Source organism: Lepisosteus platostomus, chromosome 12 (assembly GCF_059453375.1).
Source record: "Lepisosteus platostomus isolate fLepPlt1 chromosome 12, fLepPlt1.hap1, whole genome shotgun sequence".
Classification (NCBI taxonomy): domain Eukaryota; kingdom Metazoa; phylum Chordata; class Actinopteri; order Semionotiformes; family Lepisosteidae; genus Lepisosteus; species Lepisosteus platostomus.
In genome coordinates, this window is record NC_142622.1 from 44,434,462 (window position 1) to 44,449,866 (window position 15,405).

At 37.0% G+C, this 15,405-nt stretch overlaps 1 protein-coding gene across 7 annotated transcripts in view; it reads right to left on the reverse strand.

Moving 5' to 3' along the window:
* ulk4 (unc-51 like kinase 4) overlaps nucleotides 1-15,405 on the reverse strand; it is a 113,870-nt gene that overhangs the window by 24,097 nt on the left and 74,368 nt on the right. For 3 of the 7 annotated variants that reach the window (XR_015925789.1, XM_088602194.1, XM_088602193.1), the window contains exons 33-35: nucleotides 12,384-12,550; nucleotides 9,067-9,165; nucleotides 1,259-1,444 (exon numbers count right to left, since the gene is read on the reverse strand). Coding sequence is in view for 6 of the 7 variants with exons in the window: in XM_088602194.1 (XP_088458320.1) it covers nucleotides 1,259-1,444; nucleotides 9,067-9,165; nucleotides 12,384-12,550 (452 nt within the window). In the remaining variant the exon portion in view is untranslated. The other 4 variants (XM_088602195.1, XM_088602197.1, XM_088602198.1 and 1 more) reach the window with 4 other exon arrangements.

The window sequence follows — 15,405 nt, forward strand, 5'->3', positions numbered from 1 at the left end:
TTTTTATAAACTCACACTGATGAGCGCTGATGGGAGTGAGACAGCTATCTGTGGCCACTAGCTTTACCTTTACTTGCGCACAAAAGGCAGAATGAATGAATTAACCCTCATGTTCATAATCCAGTGCCTACCCTGGAAGAGTGCATCTTCTAATACACAGTATATCCATATCAATATCTAAAAGACGATAGAAACACCAAACGGAAAGAGGGAGAAGATTACGTAAAAGACAAAGGTACTGTGATTTATACCATACTACCAGAATAAGGTATATATATAAGATATAAGATCAAGATTTTCAAAATATTCCAGGTGATGTAAATTTCAAAGAGAATCACTATCCTATTGGGGACTTTTTTGTACAGAAGGGTGTAACACGTTCGGCTTTCAGTGTGGACAGAAAAATGGACCTCGTTCTCTTTAACAGGCAGAATCCCACTATGCAAGAAGAAATGTTCAATTATACTGTACATATGCAATGCTTTCTTAATGTACCAAGTACCACCTGAAATTACGTTTGTGATCTGCCAGCTCTCTTAACTGTAATGACTATTTAAATCTATCTTATAACACATTATAAAATACACCTGCTCCACAACCATCAAGAAAATAAACGTAATTACAACATCCAGAGACGGACCATGTCAGAACGTATAATTTATCGCTACAGAAAGACAAAACCTCTTTGTCATCAAAATCAAATAATTTATATAATCGAAAAGCAATTAATACTTAGGGCATAAAGTTCTGCAATTAACATTTAGCTCAGAAGAGAATTTGTTTTTATTTTTAATTCTTATTGTATTCATGATTTGTTTTAAAAATACAGCTACTCACCTACATTGGAAATTGATTTTAAATCCCCCTCATTACAACAAGATGGTCTCCTACCAAGACATTCTTTTCAAAGACACAAAATCCTATTGTTTTTAGAGAGGCTCCTGGTATCTCAGAAACACTGAAACACTACAAAATGAACAAAAGAGCAAGTAGCTTTAAGGCTTGCTGCCTTCAAAACACTTATGGCTGCACCACATTACTACAGCCAAAAATGTGTGCTTATGAAAAAACCTGCCCCGTAGCTGCTGACATTATTCACATTTCTGAGAAACCCAATTCCACAGCATATCGAGTACTAATAACAGATATTTATTTGAGCAGACAGCATTCATTTTATTGGATTTTGATGTGATATTGGGAAAACAAATCACCAAGCAATGCCGGTGATAAATGGCCACATTTGCCTCCAATTACTTACCAAACGCTTAATAATCCTGAGGAGTAGCTTCTGTTGTTTTGGGTCCTGCTGTGTCTTTAACGTCTCTGTGAAGCTGTGAATGCTTTCTGGGGACATGCTATCAGGGTTGTCTCCTCCATACAGCTGAACTAATAGAGAGAGGCACTGAATCACACCCTCGTATACCTCAAGGTCACCACTTGGCAGCTGGCAGAGGAAACAGAAACAACATCCCAAGCAATCAAATTAGTCATATTCTTTATTTCTGAAGTTTTCCCTGCCTGAAGCTTTGACAGGAATCACCTGTTTCCAGCTACCAGAACAACAGTTCCTGTAAAATCGGATATTTGCAGCACACAGGGAGGGCTAACATGGGTCTCAATGGACAATAATCTTTTGCTTTTTATGGAAGAAGTGCAGGAGTAATTTGATGCCTGCAGCTTTGAACACAGGTTTTAAGTAGGGATGAATCTAGAGGATAATATTTTAGAATGAAAATGGTTCATTTTACTCCTGTACCTACAATCCAATGAAAACAAAATGTCACCGAGACACTTTTATTATAAGTACTGTAATCTGTTAGCACAATGCTTTTATGCATGGCAATAGACTTTCAATGTATAATAACTTGAATGTAAAAAGTGCAAAGTGAAAACAAAATTAATAAAGCTTAGAATACAACATCATGAAATAGGTTACACAGCAAGAATCAATTCCAACAAATTAAGTGAAAGATAACAATACTTCAGGGTTGTAATTCACCTAAATTTGTAGGTAGGTAGGTCCCCTTTGGGGAATGGTGGGCAAGGGCCAGCGTTTGTCTCTCACGCTGGAGGTGGAGGTGATGTGGTCAGCACCACGCTCCGCCGGCCATTACCCCAGAAGGATTAACCCCCAGTACTGGTGCTCATGTGGACAGCAGACTGAGTGGACCTGGGAGCCCTCTGGGAGGAATCAGAGCTCCATCGCTCGCCCCTACCGGGATTGAACCCGGGACCTTCCAGTCAGGAGCTGGACGCCCTTGCCCTCTGAGCTACCACGGCTCCTTAGTAAATATGGAGCAGAATTAAAATCTTAAAGATGGCTTGAGATCAGACCTTCCATAGTGGTAAGTGTGTAATGCAGCAATATAACGGCAATGATCGATTACTATCAGGCTCGTCAGAGGGCATGACGGAGGAGTGTTCACAGGCCTTGTCCCTCCTTCTAGAGTGCAGGAGCTGATCTATACACGGAGAGTTATAATTATAATAAAGCCCATCAGAACTCCACTATTTAAAGAAGAAATATGACATTTCATCAGCAGCAGAAGGGTGAATTATTTAACATAAGGAAAACGTTATGTCTTAGAACACTAAAATTAGGTATTATTCATATTAAAGGCCATTTTTAGTTTAGTCGCCCTAAAATTAATCCTCATCAAACCAAAAATCAGACAACTATGCTCTGGCTATCTTGAATAAATCATCATAATAAAAAATAAACACTCTGTTCAGGGTAGTTTTGTGGAATTAATTGTAATTACTCCCGATGTCAAGCTTAATCGGCTACAAAGTCAGAACTTCATAAAAGGAAAAAAACTAATTTAGCGTCACTTGAATTAACAATCACAGAGATTCAGAATGTCATATTAAAGTGATTAATTCCTCCCTCTCACACAATATAATAGGCTCATGGTCACAAACAGTTTCCTGCCACTCCTCAGCAAGCTGACCCAAATGGCAGCAAAGCAACAGCAAAGGGGTTAATCCATGCTAACATCTGTCTAATGAACGCCCCTCTAAGGCAGTGAGCAAACAAAGCAAAAACAATTCCAGAAATTGCTGCTTCTTTTAAATTGTGCACTATAATTAGTGCTTCTAAAAGCATATTACTTGAAAGCACTTTAAAGCATTTGTAAACTTCTGTGACATTTTTATTGTTGTTATGTGAATAATAGTCTTTCCCTACTTAAAGGGTTTAAAATCTGAATATGAGCTTCATTGCTTAGCATTGGCAAAAAGATGTTACAAATGCATTAGCATTAAGAAAGAGGAAAATGAGTAATTGAAAAAACAAATAAAGTAACAATAAACATTGATTTTAATGTGTTACCTTAAAGATGGATCATCAGTTTCATTGCCTAATCAATGTGAAATTTTAGCAAGTATCCCCTAACAGTGCTACCAACTTCACTTCCTGCTCAGAAACACGATATTAGGGGATAACTACTGTATACAGCTACTGTTCAAGCTGGGCTCACTTAGTTCCACATCTGCAGGCTCATTTAATTGAAGAATTCAACCATATTATAAATCACATGTGGTGCCCATCTTTAAAAAGGGAACCTTAATGGTCCTCTTATGCTCCAGCACACTGTGCAGAGTAAGCCTTTCTGTTACAGTAATCCTCTAGTGGCAGGTCCAGCCTCACAACGCAATTATGAAATCAGTAAACTGCTAAACCGGGCAAGCTTTTTTGAAGGAGGAACTCAAATAATGTGCATTCGTGTTTTGAATACTAATCTTGCATAAAAATAACATCCTCAACTTATCTTTAATAAGGCTACAAAAATTTTATTTTGATGCAAAACGGGTATAAAACATCAAATGTATTGATTATTTTCCTAATAAACTGTAGCCAGTGCTATTCCCAGTACAGCTGGAACAGTAAGGCCTAAGATACGCTTGGTACAAAATCTTATAACCACTGCCCACTCATACACACAGCACGTACAGAGTGTATGCAAGTATGTAATGTGATCGAAAAGCCTAAAGGACAGTCATTACGAACTTGCTCAATCTGAATTGCCTTAGCAGAGTTTTACAACCTTCCAATAAAGTCCCATTATGCTAAATTAGAAATGATGTACACACATTTTCAAATTAAAATTTTGAATCAAAACGTCAATGCTCAGCCCTAAAACTTTTACGGTTGAAAGAAATTAAATGTCAGCAAAAAATACCCAAAAAATGAAAACTAAATCGGAAGAAGTGGATTGTATAGATATTCTCCCCTTTGCCATGACAGACCTAATATTGGTTGAGGTCCACAGAAGTCCACTGATAAATCACACAATTTCTCAGCAGCAGGGACCAGGCCGTTTGTCAGGTTTGTCTGAGGCGAAAATAGATGGAACAAAATACAGGCAAAAAACAGATAAAAACTTGTTTCAGTCTGCGAAAGCCTGCGACTGGGAGAAGACGTCTCCTGTCATCGGGAGAATGACCCAGAGCACAGGGCCAGTGGTACACCGCAGTGGATGAAGAAGAGGAAAGTGAATGTCCCTGAGTGGCCCAGACAAAGTCCTGACTTGACTCCGTCAGATAACACTTTCGTGAGAAATTGCTGTCCATCATCAATCACCAACTAAGCTGACACAGCTTGAGCAAGTTTATTAAGAAGTCGGGGTGAAAACTGCACCATCCTAGTGTGCAAAGATCTTAGAGATACTTTATATAGTATATAAATCCATCAAGCTCCTGACATAGTTGATATCCAGTGATGCTGCTGTACTGTTAATTTCAGCGTGCTCCCCTGTAACATGTTTCCACCTGCCAGTAACGCTCACGTCCCCCAGAGTCCGGGACTACAGCATGTGGAAGTGGAAGGCTGAGCATGCTCTGGACGTTAAGTGAAGGTAAACATTTTACCTTCTTAATGCATCACCAGCGGGAGAGCGCTGACATCTATAATTGCATTGAGTCCTTTGTAATACATTTAAAGAATCTCCCGGAGGGGTCTGCTGTTGAATACCATCTGTGCAGTTCGCAAAGCCACCTCCAAGCAGCACCTGTGAGCCCAGCTCCTTCGCTTGCACAAAACTGTGCAAAGCATTCGAGCACTGAGAAAATGGGATTTTGGCTATGTTGGTATGCTCAGTAACGTCAAGCTGAAAACGGCTTAACCCATCTTATTACATTTCAGTATTCTGAGTTTTGTCCTTAATGACTGCCAAAAATAAAGAAACCTCTAAAAGCTGGATAGCAGTAGCACAATCATCAACAAATGTTTTACTTGAATACAGTTTTCAACTGAACATGGATCGTTACTTTTATTTTGGTACAGATGATCATCACGACATGGTTGATTATGGGCCAAGAGTGTTAAAGACTCAGACTGACCGAGTACATAATTTTGTATGAACCAATAAAAGAACTTAGGATGTTTATTACCATTTCATATTCATTGACTAACTCTTGAATAAATTCACTGGTGAGGGTCAATCACTTCCAAAGCACAAGGCATATCTACAGCTGTTGAGAGTCAGAAACAGGTAAACATGGAGTAATTAACTTGCATTTGAAATACTGATGTTATAAACTAGTTACAGTGTTTGTAAAAAAATTAAACAGTACCACATTAACAGGGAAAAAATACACAATGTAGTTTAATAACAAACCTTATGGCAGCTTTAGTTTAAAAAAAATGCAGGCATTCAGACTATCCTAGATCACACAAGCTTATGCCTACATGACATTAGCTATCAGTATACAGACTAATTTTTTGGTCATATTATTACTTTTTTATACCAGAAAACGTAATGAAAAACAAGGTATTTTTTAAATTAAAATTAGGTACCCAAATTAGTAGTTTTTACTTTGAAGTCTTTTAATTTAGAAATGAAATTGGTTCACCTATTGCAGACAAATAATGAATGTTTTTATGGAGAGTTTATTATGGGCATATACAGAGCAGAAGCAAAATATATTACAGAACACAATAGAGTACAAAGATCACAATGAAGAGACATTGGCATCTTCTTGATAAAAGCTTTATATAGGTCATGAGACAATTTCCAATGTGGAAATCACACTTTGATGCCAAATGTTCACATAACTACTAGTGCTAACGCTATCCTATTCTGTGTAGTGTGTGCTATGAACTACTGTTCAAAATCAGAATATGGATTAATTTCTAGTGTCTTACTAGTCATGATAGCTGCACAGTGTTGACCCATTGGGAGTAAGAGGTTCTGAATAAAAGCACATCCAATATCTGTATAATAATCACCAACAAGGTATATACATAGAGAGTATTTATAAACTCTACAGTGTATAGAAATTAGCATTTTAACATATTACCTAATGACTCTGCCTACATACGCATATTTAAGTATTCTCTGCCTCATACACTCAGCTCCATGTCTCTAACTGCAGTGTCAATGGTATTCTTCAGAGACTTCATATAATCAGGAAGCAATATCGTGCTAATCAGCCAGTACTGCCTGCAAACAACACAATGTCAGAATCCTCTTCAACACAACTTTTTCCTCTTCTGTAAATGCACTGTCAGTGTAGTTCACTCAGTAATAATCCTGCCAGCTCTTCCATGCTCTGTTTTCAGACAGCACAGGGTTCTGTACAGTTCCGTGTGCTGAAACAGACTGTTGCAGTTACAACCGCTTGGGCTTTACAACAAATGCAAAATATATGGATTATCATACAGCAGGAGACGAAAAGGGAACACTTCACCTAATCTCTGAGTTTTTTAACTATTCCAGCACTTTCTGTTCTTCCACTGCCAAATAATCTGGAAAACGTTACAGTCCTGTATTCCCTTGGGAATGCTATTTGTCATGAATACTGAATTATTTCAGCACATCATGTCCCTCAAGTTTAACTACAGTTTTCTGTCTCTTGCTTCTCTTATTCTCCCCCTGCTGTTCAAATCGCAATGTGAGCAGTGCTATGGATGATCTCATCCTTCTCTACAAAGGTTATCTTTACAGTTTACCATATCATCAGTCAAACAGATGGGGACATCAAAATGCTAATCTGCTTCTATCAGAGCAGGGGTGTTGAACGTGTGGCCCACAGGTTGGTTCCGCTGGCCCACCGGGCCCATTAGTCTGGGCTGTGTGGCAGCTGCCAGACTAATGGCCAGGATTCGATCCGTCTGAACCCGCAGAGCCCACACAACTGTACCCAGTGGGTTTTATTATATAGCAAAATTGAATTTTTACACATGGCAATAAGAATAGGACAATCCTGAAAGTACCCTATCAAGGAACAGACTTTAAAGAACATAATAAACAATATCATCTGTTTTTATAAATCGCATATTTGTATGCTAAGCGGTGGATGTATATAGCTGCACTTTCCTTTGCACTAGTTGTGAAACAAGTTGACCTGAAAGTACTCTTCTCAAGAGAAGACACACTTCCATTGTGTACAGTTATCTTTTAAATAATTACAGTTAATAATGCTGATAATACCACTCATACAAAGCAGGTAATCAGCAAGTGTTGCTAAATGGGCATCTTGTGAAGATACAGTTACTCCCGATTGCATTTTTAAGAGAGATGTTTAATTTTAAAGTAAAGACTAAAATGCAAAACGTACAAGTAATTCTACGCAATGGTGATAGCCAGTGTTTTGATAATGTATGTTACATATTGCCAGTTTGAAATACATGAACCATCACGGCAAACGAGTCTGACATCTCTGAATTAAAGCCTATAACGTTATAGAAAGGTGGCATCAGTTTACCAGCGTCTAGGCTGATCCTGTTAGAGCTCAATACGCATGTCATTGCAGTTTAAACTCCGCATGAAGACTTCACCTGGATCTGACCGAATACTTCATTCATTTATGATCATTACTAAAATCCAAATTGGCCACAGAACAAAGGTATTAACCCTGTTCCGAAAAGCTTTCTTCCTCTAAACCAGCCCTTTTTACATTTTATGTTAAGAACATATTTATCAAAAAATTCCAGCTCATTTAAGACTGGAAGGGCATTTAAAAATGTGTTCCTTCCCTGTGTTCCCCTTGTTTCCCCATTAATTTCAAAATGAGGTTTGCGTTTTGCTTAAAGAACTACAAGATTCAACTTCCATTCCCAAATCCAGTGAAATATAAATTGTTTATGGATAATTGGCAGGTATGCAACACACGTACAGCAAAATGTTGTCAACCTAATATTCTGAAATGATATTAATGCTATCAACAACATTTTTTTTATTTAATGTTTCCTCCTCCTTATCTGTGGACTTCTGTGGACCTCAACCAATATTAGGTCTGTCATGGCAAAGGGGAGAATATCTATACAATCCACTTCTTCCGATTTAGTTTTCATTTTTTGGGTATTTTTTGCCAACATTTAACTTCTTTCACCCATAAAAGCACAGAGCTTGAGCATTCATGTTTTGCTAAAAAAATATTCACTTGAAAAAGTGTCTACGTCATTTGTAATCGATGTGCTCATCGTATATCATCACCAGATTGGACATCATTGGAAGGCAGTGAATATTTGTGCATGTCACTGTACGCAGTGCTGTCACAATGAAGTAAACAGCCTTGTTGTACTGTACATGATGCAGAAGACAGACACATACATCTGAAACTGGAAGACTGGCCTTATGTATCAAATGTGGCTTGAGTTGCATGGTCATCAAGAATATGTGTATCCTGAGGGAGAAACAGACCACCTCACAGCTTGTGTTGCAAGTGTCTCTTTACATTACATACTAGTTGTAATGGAAATTTACGATTTTGGGCTTACTTGTGGCATTTCCAAATAAATAAAATAGGGACCAATAAATCTTGAAAATAAAATTAGCAAATAGGGGACAAATTAGACCCCTATTTACTAGAAATATACTAGAGAAAAACTAATAAATGCCTGGACAGATAAAAGGTAGGTTCTGGTTTAAATCCAATGAAACATCCTTTGACTGAGGGTTTCTCTCAGCTAAACTGATGGAAATGAAAGAAGGTTTTACTTGCCCATTCAACAGATTTTCTATAAATTATGGAAACTTTGAAAGCAGCGGTACATTAAAATTGAACAGAACAACTTCAGCTCCCGCAACATTCCACTTTATTTCTAAAGACAGTGCATCTTACCAGCTGAATGAGCAGGCTAATTAAGTCCGTCAGGGGCTTATTGATAAGCAGGAGGTCCTCTGCAGCCTGGGTGTCCCCTCCTGTGTCCGATTTCTGAGCCTTAATGAGAGCAGTCAAAATTAAAAGAAGTCTGGAGGTGAATTCAACTTGGAGCTACAAATGAAAACCAGCAGGTCAGTGAAAGAGAAAACAGAAATGTCCTTTTCCCAGCCAGAGGATGACCCATTATAATGAGGCAATTGCTTATCAGGAACCCTTCTGTGACTGAAATGTGTGTGAACAATCCATTAACATTATCACCACAGAGTCCTTGTGTTCTTTGCCAGACTCAGATTACTGACCCGCTCAAATGCTTCTCCAAGTCCATTTTTAATTGGAAAAACTATAAACATAGGTATGAAAAAAATGCTTTATAAAAATAAGCATTTTACATTTAGGCAGGAATAAGAAAACACTATATGAAAACAATACTGCATTGTCATGGTTTGATACTGTGAAGTTTTATTGCTGACATTGACGTACTTCACATACATGTTATGGCTAAAGCTTGAGTTCATCTATTTGCCTGCTGTGGATCAGCCTGTGGATAAGATTTTAACAATCAGCTACTATATGATATAATAACTCTAGTAGTTATAAACTAATAATGCAGTTTAGAATTTTTAAGAAGACTGAAGAGGTTCTTTTTTAATACACTATTAGGCATGTAGCATTTCTCTGCAGTTTATTTATTTGTCCTTTGAAAATATTAATGCTGAGTAGATCCAAGTGAAATATCCTGGAAGAAAAAGTAATGGAAAAAATAACATGCATTATTATTATCCAGAAGCAAAATGTTTTGGGGTTAGAGAGACCTTTTTAATGAGTGGTGCAATTTTCTCTGCAAACTTATTCCCTTTATGTATTCTTCATCTTCCAATATCTGCATATAAATATGTATGCAGGGTTGCTCAAAGGTGTACAAAAGATGTCAAACGCGATAATGAGTACCAGTGGGAAGCTAAGGGTGTCCCAGGAGTGTGAAACCTTATGGATTCTAAATCCAAGCCTTTGTCATAAACCCAATACATCCTTGACTCAGTGGGTCAGAAACCATCCCTAACTGGAAATCATGAAAGTCCTTTAAAAAAGAAGGATAATCATGTGCTACATGATGCAATAAAACATGACCATGATATCTAGCTCAGCATTTTTATATAGAAGTAAAAAACAGAAACGTAAATATTAGGCCTAGCTTAATAACAGTAATGTTTCCTTTTATGGAATATTCAATTAATGGAACTTCTATAAGAAACAGTTTATTACTACAAATTAGTACTCAAATTAGGCAAAATATTGTTTAGATGCTTTCATTTTACTGAAAACATTGACTTCTTCTATAATGAAAAATAAGACTGACAAGACTGTTTATAGAATTGTTAAACAGATTAAATCATTTTGAAATAACTAACTTCCTTACTGACTTTCACCAATATGTAATGTTTAAAAAAAAAACACCAAAACGTATGGTTGCCAAAATATGGTTCATCATCCATTGTATCAAAAGTAAATGTTACAGAAAAATTACAATATAAAGATGTTGCAAATCTTGCGCATCAAATATACACCTTGTTCGTCTGCCTGTGACATAATACGGGCCTGCTGTAACCTAGCTGACAACTGCCAGCAAATACTGCTGCCGAGTGAATCTGTCTTTGTCATCTTGCTACTGTTTCCTCCCCCTGCACCTGCACTGGGATGAGATCAGGGATCCACTCATGCCAGTGAGCCAGTTTCAGGGCAGCTGTAATAGGAAGGTAATATGTGGGTGAATTATATACTGTATATAAGATGAAACCACTGGTCTCATCATTCCCAGCAAAAAGACAGAAAAAAACATCTCTACTACATCTCCTTTTCAGATAGTATAAATATTTGTTGTTTAAAAAAGTACTGTGAATATAATGATTCTTTAATTCTTATTCTTTATTAAGTTTGGTCAGGAGATCCCGCAGAATTTTAGCATTATGTGATTGGCAATATTTTGATGTGGTGCAACCTGTTAAAATAATTTAGCCCAACATATCTATAAACATATATGAACATGGGACACCTCTGCCTGCCTGTTCAGTGGTACCGTAAGCCATCACAGATATGACAGTCTCAGTAAAGAATGTGTTCCTCACCCTCTTCGGCCAGGAATCACCAGGAGCCGATTCCTATCAGTACTACAGATGGGAGAAATGTACCCCGTCTTCCATTATAACAACCATTCTTAACACCTATTCGCTAAATGGAGTGTAAGTCTGAAAAAGGTGATCCGTCATAAACGTGCAGCTCTTTGGAGAGTACGTACATGTTGAGATCACCTAGATCACAATGGGAATGCGAGAACTGGGTTAAGTTACCAAGAGCAAATTCCAAACAGAGGTTTATTGTGTGGTTCTGAGTTCAGTCCATAAAAAAAAAACAATGTACCATACTCTTTATATTCGTTATTATTAACATTCCAAAAGTCCTACATTTTTGTAGGTTATATATTTCAAAAGGTTTACTGAACATTAGAGAGAAGTCTCCAAAGACTTGGAACATTACCCTCAAGATTGTAAAAACTGAAAGCTCTGTGCAAGAATGCTCACAGGCAATTACTTGTCACTGTTGCACGCCTGGAGGCAACCTCTCAATTTCCAAAGAGCACTTTAACTGTGTAACTGTAAAATATGAAATTGACTATAACACACCAGAGTTACTGCTGGATGCATTCCACACACATTGGCACTTATTATGAGCATAAGTAATATTGAAAAAAACACAGGCAAGAGATCACATGAAATATACTCTTACTGAATGACTCACACTATAGTCACATTACACATGTGGGAAGTCACCTGCTGGGAGATCCAACCACACAAGACAATTGTATCCACACCATGCAAATAAACAGTCACTGGCATTCCGAATTAAAGGATTTTGTGAACTAATTATAAGAAAAAATATGACGCTTCATGCATCAACCATGTTAAGTCCACAAGGGTAGGTTACTGGAACAAAAGTATATACGGTCCAAATTCTGCAATACCTTAATAAATCCTTCTTCTATGATCCATTCACTTTATTCCAATCCATGATGTCTCTTTCTAAAAAAAACTGAGGTGTATTTCAGGAAGTAAAAACTGACTTCTTTGTCACTCTTAGACAGAAGATTCATTTGTAAAGAGTGATGCAATTGCTGCTTCAGTACTCTCTCACCTGACTCACCACACGTGGAAATGGAGCAGTGGGGAAAAAATAAAGTGAAAGAAAAAAGAAATTCAAAAGCAACTTTGATAGTGCAGTACCTGCAGAGCCATTCGTACAACACTGGAAGTGTATCTCAGCATACTGTGTAAAATATCAAGTAATGAGAGCAGAAGATTGTTTCCATTCTTCATGCTGTGCTTATCTTCACACTCCATGTGGAGAACTGCTGTCTCAATGAAAACATTACAGATAAGTTCTACCAGACCTGGAGAAGACAAGAAAGAAAAAACATGATCCATAAATAATGCAGGAGAGATTTTTGTGTCATTAAACATCACATCATCTATTTGCCACACAGACAACTTTCTTTATGTCATATAAATTATTCTGAAAGGCTGACTTGCATAATACAAATGTGCAATATTAAAGGTAGAAAACTGGTCTGTCACTGTGGGTGAACAATTTTATCCAACATAATGTCAGCTTACATAACCTATTGACTCAAGCAGCTCAAGGTACACACCAGTGGGATACCAGTTTGAAGTCTTCATGATATCGCAGGCAATTCTCTTTGTGTATCACTTTGCTTGCAAAGTAAAACTAAACTGGAGCTCTATAAATATAAAACATAATCAATTAACTGTACTATAAATGTACTTGATTAATCTAGGATCTCATCAATCAAGTTCTTGAAAGATCCCAGGGAATCACCTCTGACAACATGATTGGGTATTTCTTTTCAGACACCTCACGCTCAGTGTGTGTAAAGAATACCTCTTCTTTAGGGCTACTCTAAGACCTAAAAGCACTACCTTATAATTTTCATTTGTGTCCCCAGGAACTGGTTTCACTATTGATTCTGAAGTTGTTCAGTGAACTGATTCTGTTATCATCTTTCAGTATTTTGAAAGCTTGTGTCAAATCCCCTCATAATCTCCTCTGTTCAAGACAGAATGATGAGACAAGATGAGGGTCTTTTAATCTTTAAAAGACACCTTTACAAACAGGAATGAATCTGGTAGCTCTTCCATGGCTGACTTTTTTTAAAGGCTGATGCTCAGAATGTCCCATAAAAGTTAAAATGGTGACTGCTTTATACAATTTAGCATAACTTCCATTCATATTGTTCGTTTTCTATTGTAGACCCTCGAGTGTAGCCTACTCATTACTTCGTAAATTATTTAGAAAAGGAAAAAAATGAGCCCACATAGACACCTGCTACTTTTTCATAGGATGATGCTTTACGATCAGTACCATCCATCTTGTAATTAAAACAGACATGATTGTAAGCTTTGTACTTGTTTTTAATACATTTAATTTGCCAGGTGCCTCCACAGTCATGGGTAGTATCTAAATCTTTATGAACTTCTTTTATTGCTTCTACAGTAGATTTCATCTGATAATTCAATACATTTACTTAACCAGTTAAGATGACAACTGTCAATTTGGTACTAGTCCTACTATAAATCCTGTTTTCCACTAAGTAAATTATCCCATCAGGAGCTCTGTGCTCGTATCAGTATTCTCTGACTACTAAACATTAGTAAGTTCTAAATCCAGATCAATCAACTTGGATGATACTTTCTGAATATTATCTCCACAACTCCTTATTCACTAGATGAAAACTAAAAATACCTGGATATGTTCTCTCCACATTTTGCATAGATGGCTGCTTACAGTATTCCCATCAGTATGCATTAGCCTGTCTTTAGTCATTATTAAAAACACCCCTCCTTCAGACAGCAGACAATGTGGTAGTAGCGCAGAAATACTATTTTCTTCCTTATATCACCTGAATTTTGAATATATTTTAGCAAAGAAACTTTTCTAGGAAAGACAACCCTTGGTTTTTTAAACCATCACAGCACAACATTTGCATACAACACACAGAATATGAAAATAATAACACAATCTTACATTAACAATGACTTTGGAGAGTATTTTCTACTTGCTTAAATGACAAAGGGCTTGAAATATATTATCCACAAAAGATTAAGACTAAACCTTTGCTTTTTCCAGTTTAGCTGTGTTAAGTTTAAACTATTTACCTTAAAGATTGACAATCTTATAATTCTGAATGTATAATATTATCTCTCTATCTTCTCATCCTCCTGTCCTCAGCCAGTCACATCCAGCCACTATTGCCATTATAATGTGTGAATTCTGGTGGAAACATCTTTAGAAACTATTTTCTTTATAGAATTTAATATTTTAAAAAAGTAAATGAAGTAAACTAATAAGTCAGCACGGGTCTTTAATTGTAATTGTAATGTAAATGACTCTAGTAAAACTTCAATGGCATTTTTGTAATGTTGCTCAACAGCCTTCGACCTCATTCATCTTTTTATAAAACGCAACCCACTTCACCAGGCAAAATGTGTGGCTCATAAAATTAGCTCTGTAATCACAGGTAATGTGAGTGTGCCAGACTTTGAATCTTTGCGTACGATGACTCTATTGCCCAGGTATCTTAAATACCCCAGCAAGGATCGACAAAGGACCTCCAGACCCTGAAGACTTGCAGATCAGCAGGTGGTAAACAGTGCCTTGGGCTGCAAAGCTATATCGATTTACTTTCTGCAGCTCACCCTGAGTTAACATAAAAGCAATACTTGTGATTACCAGCCCTCTTCTCCAACTGCATCCCAGCACGGATTCTCTAGAAGGCAATGAGTGTTGCACGAGCTGCACTTCCAAACCTTCCAATCACTCCAGCTCGGAAAAGACCATTCTGATCAGTGCTTTTCTGTTGTATTATTTATAAAATAACACCGATTTCTGGAAATATTTTCACAAATCTTTAATAAATGGGTCGAGAGAGGTGTCACAGCTCAGATTACCAGTGAATTAAACACAAAATACAGGGAATACAAGACTTTCAATGACATTGGCTCAAGATGAAGATTTCCAGAAATAACTGCAGAGCTGCAATGCTAAGAAAACATCAGCTTTGCAGAAATGAATTTTCAATACATTTGGTTCTTTAAAAAAAGGAAGACAACACAATTAATTAATTATGAATTTGCCTCATTTAAAAAAAAAGAACAAAAAAACAGCAAAAGCCCTACTGTTTTGATATCATATAAAGGTACCTAAAATAAAGTTGTATAAAAAGTATGC